At 41.9% G+C, this 12,941-nt stretch overlaps 1 protein-coding gene across 13 annotated transcripts in view; it reads left to right on the top strand.

Annotated features, from left to right (window-relative positions):
• Window positions 1-7,635, top strand: part of peli3 (pellino E3 ubiquitin protein ligase family member 3) — a 42,135-nt gene extending 34,500 nt beyond the window's left edge. For 12 of the 13 annotated variants that reach the window (XM_080905861.1, XM_080905858.1, XM_080905853.1 and 9 more), the window contains 2 exons: window positions 4,883-5,071; window positions 6,855-7,634. In XM_080905861.1, coding sequence (XP_080761987.1) covers window positions 4,883-5,071; window positions 6,855-7,454 — 789 coding nt within the window. In that variant the 3' untranslated portion in view covers window positions 7,455-7,634. Of the gene's footprint in view, window positions 1-4,882; window positions 5,072-6,854 lie in introns of all 13 variants that reach the window. The other variant, XM_080905850.1, reaches the window with a different exon arrangement.
• Window positions 7,636-12,941: the final 5,306 nt, after the last annotated feature.

The following is a 12,941-nucleotide window of genomic DNA, read 5'->3' as shown; positions in this document are numbered from 1 at the left end:
AAAATGTGACACCTCTGTGCTAAGAGTACCGAGGAATGATAATAAGATTGACAGCCCTGACAACGTGGCTATCAGAACTAAATTTCTGGACTGCTTTTCTACTCTGAGCACTCAAAGCGTTTTACACAGACAGATGTATAATATTGTACGGAGCAGATGTTGTCTTTTCATTCATATTTAGCAGCTTTGTTGTTTGTTACTGTTGCCTTTCCGTCAGATCAAAGCTGTGTGGTTAGTCCCGTCTGACCTCTGGCATCAACAAGATATTTTCAGCCAGTATTGCTGCTAACTGGATTTTTTCTCATTTCTCTGTAAGCGGAGATGGATGTGCAGGTCAGCAGTTTCAGAAATAATTAGACCAAACACTTCTGGCACCGACCAACGTGCCACATTCAAAGTCACTTAAAGCACCTTTTTAGCATTTAGCAAAGCCTGACCAGAGATTATAGCCCTGCACACTTCAGAATTCATCCTGCTTCTTTAATCAGCAGTAACATAAACACTGAATCTAGTTTCACTGTCAGCCATACAATCCATGTTATGATGATGCACGCTCAATCATCCAGGTAAGTAAATCTCCAAAAGATCAGTGGTTGTTGATCAGTGGTCATGAGAATCTGCATAATTAAGATTAAGGAACTGACCTCCCAGCCCATTGTTCCTTCAGTGGGCTGGTTTCATCATTATGCAAATGTCCTGTTTATAAGATTGAAAGCTGCAGTCAGCTGAGACTGAAGGAGTCACCTGGTGATGACGAAACGTTTCTCCCACAAAACGCTACGTCCAGATGAACAGGATCAACCTTTGGAGACGATCCATGTCATAACACTGTCTCCACTGTGTTTGGCAGATGAAGATGTATGAATCTGAATCTACTTCCTATCCTTCTCCATCATTGTGGTACAAGTTTGTTTCATCTGTCCAAAGAATTTTTTTTCCAAGCCTAAGGAGGCTTTAAATGTTTTCTGGCAACGTCTATGTGGAGTGAATAAGGCACAGCGGGTCCAGGGATCAGTGTTTTGAGCTATTTTATTTACATCACAACACCCCAACCTGAGTCCCCGTGTTTTTAACTGGGCGTGATTAAGGATGCCGTGCAGGTGCGCCCGCCCTCCCTGCACGGCACCACAGGCCACGCCCCACCACAGTCTAATTTGGCCTTCCTGTTTTGAGTGTAACACCTAGTTTGCGCCTTGTTGTTGTGCATATTTACATTCATGAAGCGGCTGTTGATTGTGGACCTGAAAATATTATGAAGGAAAGAAATCTACAGTCATTTAATTTAGTTTGTATTGACTCGACCAGCTAGATAGAGAGAGAGAGTTTATTCATCCCACGGGGAAATTGTTGTGTTACAGCAGGTGATAAAGAATACAAATAAACAAGAAATAAACAACATAGTTAAAACAAAAGTGGCACAGGCACCTGTTAATGGTCTCATATATGATGACAGTGTAGCAGAGGAACAGCAGCTCCTGTGGCAGGTTGAACTCCGAGTTGCAGTGCGTACAACCTCTGCTGGGCCTTCATCCCGACAGACTCTATATGTGAGGACCAGATTGTGTGTAAAGGCAGATCCCAGGAATCTGAAGTGAGAGTATTTTTGAGGATGATAAGACGATGATGGTGGGAAGGTTTCTCAGAAAGTCCATGGTCATCTCCACAGTCTTGAACAGGCTCAGCTCCAAGTACTTCTGACTAGGGATGGGTACCGGTGTCCGGTGCCATGATGGCACCGGTTCTGACATAAACGGTGGTAACCAGACCGAAAAGCAGCGCACATTTATTTCGGTGCTTTTTTTCCTGAGCTGTGATACACTTCTAGCCAATCATTTTACGTTTCCGAGGATAGTAGGCAGGGCCAGGTACGTACGTTCTGTTAGAGCAGAGCTACAGATTAAAAATGCCCAAGGCGAAGCGGTCAAAAGTCTGGCTGTACTTCACAGCAAAATATACAAACTCAGCAGCAACAAGTGCTTTAAGCTGATACTGTGATACTGTCAAAGGAGGTAACACCTCAAATCCGATGAAACACCTGGCGACGCATAGCGTTTTTTTTAAAGCCCAGAAATGCGCCGTATTTGATAGCTTGCTGCGAGACCTCACACTGTGCACCTCTACTGCGGGTGGGTTGGCTGTTATGCAACATCCCCCAAAAACACGAAGAGTCCTGGCCCCTAGCCCTGCCAGTGTAGCAGAAAGGATGACGGATGATGATGCAGCAGCAGCCGTTCTTCTCTGCGTGAGTAGCTTAATGTTGTTCGAGTGTAATTTACGTTGAGTAGGCTAACCACGTTATTACATTAATGCATGTAAGGTGAACTAGCAAACATCATCATAGCTACATGCTGCTGTCTTCTTGTTTGATGGCAGATACTCCCTTCACACTGGCCAAAAAGGCTAAAATGACCAAAGAAAAAGAGGAAAACAGTTAAACATGAGAGGTTTAGGACAAAGTTTGTGTTTTTTCCATTGTTTAAGCACTGCTTCCAGCCGAGAGTGATACCATATATGCCCCATAGCTGCAGAAAAGGCTAACATTGTTATCTTTTTACAAAAAACAGCTGAACATGAGAGGTTTTTGGACAAAGTTTGTGTTCTCCATTCTTTAAGCACCAGTTTGAGCACCGGCACCGTTTCAAAAGTACCGATTTGGCACCGGTATCGGATAAAACCTAAACGATACCCATCCCTACTTCTGACTGCACCAGTCCACCTCCCATCGGTACACAGACTCGTCACCATTCTGGATCAGAACAATGATGCTGGCGTCAGCCACTAACTTCAGGAGAATGATAGATGGCTCTCCGGAGGCGCAGTCATTAGTGTAGAGGGAGAAGAGCAGCAGGGAGAGAGCACACCCCTGGGACAGGCTGAAATGCTCCTCAGCCTCACCTGCTGCTGCCTGTCCAACAGGAAGCTGGTGATCCACTGATAGGTGGAGACGGGCACAGTAAACTGGGGAGCTTTCAGTGGAGGATTAAAGGTTAACCTGAAGGCCAAGACATAATGGCTTATATCCCAGGTTGGTCGAGGTGTTGCAGGACATAGTCCTGCATCCTTGGCCAGTCTGTTTGCCCAGTAGGCAAACTGGACAAACAGGGGGTCTGTGATGTCCCTCAGGTGGCTCAACACCACTCTTTCAAAAGACTTCATAACCACAAACGTCAGGGCGCCAGGCCTGTAGTCATTTAATCGTATCATGGTGGATTTCTTTGGGATGATGGATACAAATCCAGAGACCAGTTAAAGATGCAGCTGAAAATGGTTGATCAGCACAGACTTTCAGGCAGGAGGGGGACACGCCCTCGGGTCCTGCAGGCTTCCTGGTCGTCTGTCTTTGGAAGAGCAGAAAGAGCAGACACAGGAGGAAAAAGGACAACGTAACATAATCTGACATCTACAATAATAAAAGTCACTTTTAATTAAAGATAACATTTGAGATATGATAAGATGAGATCAGGGATAACTAATATATTTAAACGGATGGACATAGTGTAGAATCTACATGGTAACTTACAACATCACAACCCTGCGTCCTGACCGTCCACTTAACCCGAAGTGCACTTCACCAGAACTGTAACTGCAGGTTTGGTCGACGCAGCAACAACTGAAGGAAGGTTACATCATAAGTAGATTTCCTGCAGAAGTCTAAGTCAGGCATAAATCAGGCCCTAAATGTTACTTTTTCTTTAAAATGCCAACATTTATATTAAAGTAATATTTTTCACAGGCTGTTCTGTGTTTTATTTACCTCCATAAAACACTGTTGTTAGAACACGCTGTGGCAAGTGTGCACATTTTGTAGTCCACCTACTGTATCCCTGCCTGCACCCCCTAAGGAAACAAACCCCTCCAAACACCTGGGTCATTAAAACATGGCCATGCTCTCCTCCAGCTCTAGGACTGTGTTGATCTCACAGACTGGTCCATCTTTGGAGAGCAGGAGCTGGAGACCTTCACTCAGACTGTCCTGTGTGTACAGAATGTGACAGAGGCCAAAGCAACTGGTGTGGAGCACCCAATAAAGGCCTATTCTATTTTATTCTATTCTATATTTTACTTTCAACACAGCGGACATCTGGCGTAACATCTGGCTGTTCTCTTTTCCTAAGTCCATATTGATTCTCCTAGCCACTAAAAGAGGTTAGGAATAGGACACAGGAGGTACTTTTGGAACGCACCCCTAGTTTCTGATGAGCTGTGAAACAAGCGCAGCTTTGACAACAGCCGACTGTGGCAGTGACGTAAAGGCTGGATGCCAATAGGTGAGGAGCTTTATGTAAGCGCTGTGTGGGGTGAAAGGAGAAAGAGCTTGATTTACTTTGGTACACTCTTCATTTCTGTCTGTTTTTAGCCAGATTATGCACTGTAAATATAAATGAGGCCCAATGACACTAACCTGTGTAAATAGAAAATTATGAAAGTCCACGAAATATGAAACAGAGACCTGATCATAGTTTGTATTGGGATAAATTTACATTAGGTTAAAAATGATCTACGACCTGTTTCATGCATCTTACTGTGATGTTTTTAGTGAAAAATAAACAGAAATATTTTGTTTTCAAGTCCACAAAAGCCTTTCTAAGCTAAATTACAGTCAGAATGAGGAACGCAGCCCTTTATGCTTAATAAAGGTTATTTTTATTGTATGTAAAATAGTTTTAAGTTAGGAACTCTTAGTGTGCTTTTCAAAGTCATCATCAAAGCCAGCATCTCTGTGCTTTAGTCAGTGCACTGGTCTACACTGAGCTAGCAGAAGGCAAACGCAGCCATAGCTGCTTCCTTACTAACCATCTCTAACAACGGCCTCCAGCACCTCACAGTCTTCACGTTAGTGACTATCTGCCTGCTCTGTGTGTGTCCATGTGGGGAATCTAAGGAGCGGGCTGCCAAATGGAGAACATCAGACGGCCTGATGGATGGTCTGACTACCAATGGTGTGCTGGTCATGCACCCAGCGGGCGAGTTTGTGTCTGAGCCGGCTCCTGGGGTCTGGAGAGAAATCTCAGTCTGTGGCAATGTCTTTGCACTGAGGGAGACACGCTCAGCCCAGCAGAGAGGAAAACTGGTAAGAAAGCAGCTGATGTGTTTCATGCAGACTTCATGTGGATACAAGTGTCCAAACTACTGAGCCTGACTTAAAATTGCAGGGCTTTCTTTTGATGATTGATTCATCACAGACTGCAAAGCTAAACAATATCAAAAGCTACGAATAACTGTATTTAAAGAGTCTGTATTTAAAGAGTCTGTATTTAAAGATCCTGTTATGTTTTTTTTATTAATATTTCAAAAAGGAGGAAAGACGTCCTCTCAGCAGTATTAGCTCCTGATGTGTGTTTGAGTGCAATTCTTTAAATGGGATTCTGAGCTGCAGTTAAACTGCACGCTATTCTTTAAACCGTGCAATAATGTAAAGCCCATGTAAAGGCCCGTAGCCACAAGGACCAAACAAAAGAAAAGAAAAATGTCAGTATACTCGGTATACAGTCGTACAGCACAGTCTCTCTGACATTTAATTAGGAGGCAATGATTTGGTTGGTTTCTCTGTTATTACAGAAATATCGAGTCGAATAACGAACTCGACTTAAACTAAACTAAACTTAAATTTAGGTCTTGGTTGACTTTATACAAACATTTCTTGGCCCAGGATAAACATCCAGTTTTTCCCAGCATGTGGATGATTTTAACTCCAGTAACAGTTTCAGCTGATTTACAAAGAAAAACGTTCTGAGGAAATAGACCAAAGCTGGACTAACACAGTGTCATAATTCACCACTACTTCCTTTGTTTGAAACATTCAAGCTGTTGGCTGCACACCATCCTGTAATGATGAATGAAATCTTATTTTTCAGTCCATTTCTGGGGCCTGCTGAATAATCTAAATCTAAATAATCTAATATAAAAGCTAATCTAATAATCGAAATGATCACAGAAGGTGTACAAGTTAAGTAAAGCAGTCAAAGACGAACTGCAGCTTAAGGACGGTGACCTTAGAGCAGCATTAGAAATAATGGAAATAGTCAAACTAGGAAGTATTTATTCTTAGCGCATTGAAAGAAAGATGCAAATATAAAAACAATAAATGCATAAACACTGAGTTTTCTTTGTCTTTTGAGTAAATAAATTTAAATGTGACTGAATATTTTTTTTCTGCCTGTGTTCAGACATCTGCTGACTTGTTGCTTCGTCGAGACATAAACAAACAAAGCTGCTGTCTGGTTCTACACATCAGCGGTCTCCAACCTTTTCTACGCCACGGTTTAATGTCAGACAATTTTTTTACGGAGCGGCCTTTAAGGTGTCGCGGATAAATGCAACAACATGATATGACCGAGACAAAAACTGTGGTACTTTGTAAATATAATAATAAATCTGAATTCACTGTGTAACTTTATTAGCAGCTTCCTCCTGAAATGCGCCAACAACACTGAGAGCAACATCATAATGCTTTTTGGTCGCTATGGTAACGTGTAAATATTTCTTTCAAAATAAGACACACAACTACAACACAGGAAAAGATGATAAAATCCTGAAAACCCTAATTTCACACCCGAGCCTCAACTCTCACAGACCGGTACAAACAACTCACAGACCGGTACTGGTCCCCAACCCGGGGATTGGGGACCGCTGCTCCAATGCTGTACACTCCATAGATTGCTACATCCCTTGAACCTTGAACCCTTGAACCCATTGTGTGGTGGCATAGAAGTGTAAGAGTTTTTCTAGTTTAAGAAAATTCCCAAAATTCCAGGAATACGAAAAATGATTTTGCCTGGTTCAGTTTCTGATAATGATGCTTTCCTTGCTTCATATCTACACTCACATTTTCCTTTTTCTGTTCTGCTCTGAAGGTTGAAAATGAGTCAAACACACTCCAGGATGGTTCACTGATTGATCTGTGTGGAGCAACCTTGCTGTGGAGGACCCCCCCCGGATTGCGGCATACTCCTACTCTCAAACAGCTGGAGTGCCTTCGACAGGAGCTGAACGCTGCGAGGCCTCAGTGTCCTGTGGGCTTCAACACGCTGGCCTTCCCCAGCCTGGCCCAGCGCGAGATTGTTGACAAGAAGCAACCCTGGGTTTATGTCAACTGCGGTCACGTACACGGCTACCACAACTGGGGCTACCGGAAAGAAAAAGGGCCCCCCGGCCCCGGAGGCACAGCACCTGCCGGCACAGGTGAGAGGGAGTGCCCTATGTGTCGAAGAGTAGGCCCCTACGTGCCCTTGTGGTTGGGCTGTGAGGGGGGATTGTACCTGGACGCTGGGCCACCCACTCATGCTTTCTGCCCCTGTGGTCATGTTTGCTCAGAAAAGACAGTAGCAGGATGGAGCCAAATCCCATTGCCCCACGGCACTCATGCCTTTCATGCTGCCTGCCCTTTCTGTGGTACCTGGTTGACAGGAGAGCAGGGCCACATCAAACTCATCTTCCAGGGGCCCGTTGATTGAAGCTGAGGGAATTCAGTGCGGGCAGATTGACTAAGGACCTGCTGACTAAAGACTGTGTGTGCTGACATGATAAGCTGAAAGCAACTTGCAATAGTACATACCAAGGCTTCACACGGAATATGAAGTGTATGGAGAGTATGTAAAATAAATTGTGTTGAAAACAACGTGTCTTTATCTTTTTTTTCCTGTGTCAGCCTTCTAATAGCCAGACTGCTGCTCGCATCCATGTAGGATGCAGCTGGTAAACAGTACAGCCAGGGGGCGCCAGAGGGAGAAAAGGGTCCATGATTGACAGGATCCCTAGAAAACAGCAGAACAATCTATTAGTCTTTTTTTTTAAGATTAAAAAAAAGACAGAAATGATTAACCTAAAAGAGACAACTGGACACTAGAAACGTGTCTAATTGCAGGCGGCCCCTTGGAAAATTACATTTTAAAAAGATATCCAAAGGATCATTTAAGTCATATTTGCCAATACTTAATTATTTCAATTATTTTGTCCTAAACGTTATGCAGCCGTCTGCCAGCAGTTAGCGCAGCATTGTTGAAAACAACATACATCTGTTAATCTAAGCCTGATCGTTTTGTAAACGCTACTGAAAAAGTTGCTGAAATGAAGGTGGACGGGCTTCTCCCTTAGAGTGTCAGGAGCTCAGCCATTCGGAGGGGGCAGAGTAGAGCCGCAACTCCCCTAAGTTCAAAGGACACTAGGCTGTCACCTCCTGGGTAAGGTCTTCTGACCAGGCATGTCCTACCCAGAGGAGGCCCCAGGATAGACCTGGGACGCACTGGAGAGATAACATCTATCGGCTGCCCTTGAACACCTCGATGTTTCCACAGATAACCTGGAGCCGATGGCTTCCCTGCTGCTGACCCACAACCTGAGAGGAAGAAAAAGGATGATTTATTGTTTTATTTTAGATTTTAAGTTTTGTTGAAGTAGTTATTAATTTTCAAACAGCTTGCATCATTCATGGTGCGCAAACTGCGCCACACTTTTCAATTGCAATTTATGAGTTTTTCAAATGTTAATTTGTCGTATTTTAGTAATCCGTGAACATCCTCTATAGCAACACGTTTTCATATTTAACATCAGGTTATTTAAGTGTTGTCTTCCCCGCTGTCTGGAGCATAACGTGTGATGCTGATAATGCACGATGCGAGGTGCCACACATTTATTCATTCTGTGATTAATGGTTTAAAATGCCACTACATATCTGAGTGTTAACTTAGTGTAACTTTTAATTTCTTTTTAATTTCTCTATATCTCTACATCATATATCTAATAATGTTATTATTAAAAACATTAAAATGTAAAAAAAAAAAAAAAAAAGACTTGCAGATATCTCATCAGTTTTGCACAAAATCAAAACATTGAAGCAAAATTTTGATCAATTTCTGCACAGTATCATATGTTTAGAGTCAGCATGGTTTACAATATTAAAGTTCTGGGGCCCAAAGTTGGATGTTTTCCCCCACAGGGCCCCAAATCCTTGGCCTTGTGTCAAAAAGTAAGAAATTATAAATTAACTATGATTAACCATATTAGAGAAACTTGAAGGCCAATTACATCACAGCAAGGCGACAAAGGAATAATAAACACATAAATGAAAATAAAAATCTTAGGATTAAGCTCCAACAATCAATTAATATAGAAACCAGAGTAATAACAAAGTACAAACAAATATCAACAATTTTTTCATCAAATAATTAAGTAAGAAGAACAAACAACAAAATAATGTAGTAAGAAAGTAAAAAGAAGATAAAATAGTGATAATAATATAAAACAATAAATAAAAAAAACAAGGTTAAAGGTGAAGTTGAGATAAATAATGATAAATTAAAAGTAAGGAAACAAATACATAATAGCAAAATAAAAAAGTTCCATTTCAATACCTGGCATGATACATTTTACCAAAGGACTCGATTAAAGTGGCTTATTGGTCACAAAGTCAGTGAGAACACAACAATATCAGCAGTGTTTAAACGCCTTATTAGGGGCAACAAACTGAGAAAGTCTGTTTTTGTTTGATTTTCTTTTAAAGCCACAGATTGCAATCCTGTGGTTTTATCTTAAAAACCTTCAGTTGCTGAATAGTAAATGACTTCCTGTTGTGAATCATGACCCCTGGCAGAGTATCTTAAACCTGTTGTTACAAACCTGGGTTTTAGGATGGACAGTGAAGTTGGACACTCAAATTAGGGCTACTGTCAAGTCCAGTTTTTATCATTTAAGGCGTTTGGCAAAGCTAAGACCTAATTTATCCAGGTCACATTTTGAACAGTAATCCATGCTTTTACTTCATCTCGTTTGGATTACTGTGACGTCTGTATTTTGGAGTTAGTCGGTGTCTTCTCTCTCGTCTGCAGCTGCTCCAAAATGCTGCTGCACGCCTTTTAACCAGAACTCGTAAAAGAGAGCTCATAACTCCCATCCTCGCGTCACTCCATCGGCTGCCTGTACATCGTAGAGTTCATTTTAAAATTCTTATGTTTGTTATTAAATGTTTAAACAGTCTTGCCCCACCTTACCTCTCTGAGCTTCTGCATCCTTACTCAGACCCCAGGTTTCTCAGGCCAGCTGACCAGCTGCTCCTGGAGGCACCCAGGTCCAAGAGGGGGCGGGGCCTTCTCTACTGCTGCTCCTAATCTGTGGAACAAGCTGCCCCAGCACATCAGAGAGGCCCCTTCACTGTCCACTTGTGAAACACGTCTTAAAACCCATTTTTACTCTTTGGCATATGACACAGCATGACCCTGATTTTGTCGTTTTAATCTAAAGTGCTCATTTTATTGTTTTAAATGTCATTTTAATTATCATCTTATTTTTTTATATTTTTATCTTTATTTTAATTAATTAATTAATTAATTTTTACTTATTCAATGTATCATTTCTGTGTGAAGTGTACAGCACTTTGTGTTTAGCTGGGAGTCGTTCTGAAAGTGCTGTATAAATAAATGGTTTGCTTGCTTCTAATTGTTTGCAGTTGTAAAAAACAAAACACCAGCTATTCTACTTCATCATGTTCAGACACAGGGACTCAGCTCGCTGTGATCTCTGCTACAGTGGATGGATGCCATTTCTGTTCATCACCAGCCTATTTTTTAGATCTCAACTCGTCATATTTCTTTTAACCTCAGTCATTCACAGCTCTGGTTTGACACATTGTAGCAACATGGCTGCTTTTTGATGTTGCCAAATTGTTGTTGAACATCACCAGCAAGTCCTGTTATCATCTTATTGAATGAAAACTTTATGTTTAAAGAATCACATGCACATGAGTCAAACCGTTACTAACTCTTCTGTTAGCTTAGCTTTTTGTTTCCAGTGGCGCCCAACTTGACCACACCCCCTGTCTTCATGCCAAAGGAGGTAATTACACATGTATAACTTGTTATGTCACGGAGCTAGCTGAGGTGTAGTCCACATGGTGTAATGAAACTATAAATGTTACAACTTGTCTATGTCTCGTTCCTTCACAGTGTGTCTTGTGTAACTGAGTGGATGTCTCATGTTGTGACCCAGGTCTTGGAACTCGTCTGCACACTCCACTCTTTGTGGTGGTGCGATGGGTGCTGCCACAGACTCTGTGGTGCTCCGGGGCGTTGACACGCTGGCCCCGGGCCGGCCTTCTCCCTGCTATCACGGGTTGTGGGGTATAAAGGGAGCCTACTGAACCAGTCGTTCACTGTACTCTACCTCCCAGTCTTACCTGTCCCAGCCCTCCCTCCTACCCATGCCTTCATGCAGCACGTCACTCACACACTCGTGGTTTTGACGGGGTTTCGTGCTTCACATGGGGTGTATGTAAGGCCACTCGTGGGTTTGCTGGCTGTTCTGCACAATGGCCCCCACTTCCTTTTTTAATTACACTCGAGCCATCATGGTTTCCAACACACACACAAATACAAATTGAGGTAACAGTGGTACTATAGTACTGTTCTCCTTGTAATTACAGCTCTTTATGGGGCATTAACTGCTGGGCCATTAGATTTGTCTGACAGATACAGAAATAACAGGAAATAACAAAAAGGTTAATTTCTCACAGGCAATACTACATTTGTTAAACAAGAGTCGTGCACAAAGAGTAAACCACTAAGAAGGACATAGTGATTGTCTTTTCAATATACTTTAAATCAATCAATAATGAATTCAGAAATATGACAAACATGAACATGTGCAGTAGTAATAAGGCCCATAAATAGGCCTAATAAAGCACATTGTCGTAAAATGCAATGTGGATGCTGTGAATGCCTGAAATGCTTAAAAATATCTGAAATATTCAAAGCTGAACTTGCTGAATGACCTTATGTTGTCAAAATATCAGCCAGCTTAACAGTAAAAAGCAAAGTATCAAAATGGAAAATGTGCTAAACAAAACTAAAAAGCACAAAAACTGAGAACTAACTACAGATCGTCAAAACGAAGAAGAGCTGAAACAAATGCTTTACGAGAGAGAGAAACAAATTCAGTGTGAATTCATTTATTAACAGGAACACAGTGGAAAGTAATCATATTATTTGGATTGTCGAACTGATTGATGGTAGGAACTACTTCTTGTATCACCTCTCATAGTTACAGTATATTGGATTGCAGTTGCTGATCGTAAGCAGAGTCATGTGTGGAGCTATTTCCCATGTGACACGTGGGAACCCCACAAACCTTATCAGTTGAAAACATCCCTTTGATTCGGGTTTTTGCCCCAAGAGCAAAGAACAATTAACATTGCTGTGAATGACTGATGGAGATAATACTCTTGACACGGTCTTGATCACGGTTAAGTGACATCAGTTTATAGGCCTATAATTAACATTAAGGAATCGAAAACATTTTCTGGATCCCAGATTGTCCCTCATGGCAAATATTCTGCATGTAAAAAGAAAGCATAATGAATGTTTTTGTGTGCACAGTCAGAGGCATGTACCCTACTAATCGCACAATTACAAGCTTAGCAGATAACCTCAGGTTTAATCATGGGTTTCAATGTCAAGGTGAAGGTAAAACAGTGCATCTAAGCCCTGTGGCTTACTGAGCTTACACAACATTTGCAAGATTACTTACCATTTAATTTCTGTTTTTTTAATTGTTGCTCTCACACCGCTACCAGGGCTGCAGCTTCATTATGTCTGACTCCTCTCATGTCTTAATGATAGACCTTTTATACTAAGAAGCACAGCAAGCCAACATTTACAGGACATGTAACACCCAGGCCACAGACTGCAGGTGTTGTTCCTGAGATATGCTGAAGCCACTCGCCTAGCTTGGGTCCACCAAGTGCAACAGTGCAATACTCCTGTTACCTTCATCCTCCACATCTTTTCAAGTTCTTCTTTCAACCCTTGGTACTTCTCAAGCTTCTCATGTTCCTTTTTCCTGATGTTGCTGTTATTTGGTATAGTTGCATCACTATGGGTACTACTGTCTGCTTGGTTAGCCATCACCAGTTTGCCCGTATCTGGAAGTCCCACCGGATCTTAACTCGGTCA

Source organism: Rhamphochromis sp. 'chilingali', assembly GCF_963969265.1.
Source record: "Rhamphochromis sp. 'chilingali' genome assembly, chromosome: 1".
NCBI lineage: Eukaryota > Metazoa > Chordata > Actinopteri > Cichliformes > Cichlidae > Rhamphochromis > Rhamphochromis sp. 'chilingali'.
This window is presented reverse-complemented; position numbering and strand designations above follow the sequence as displayed.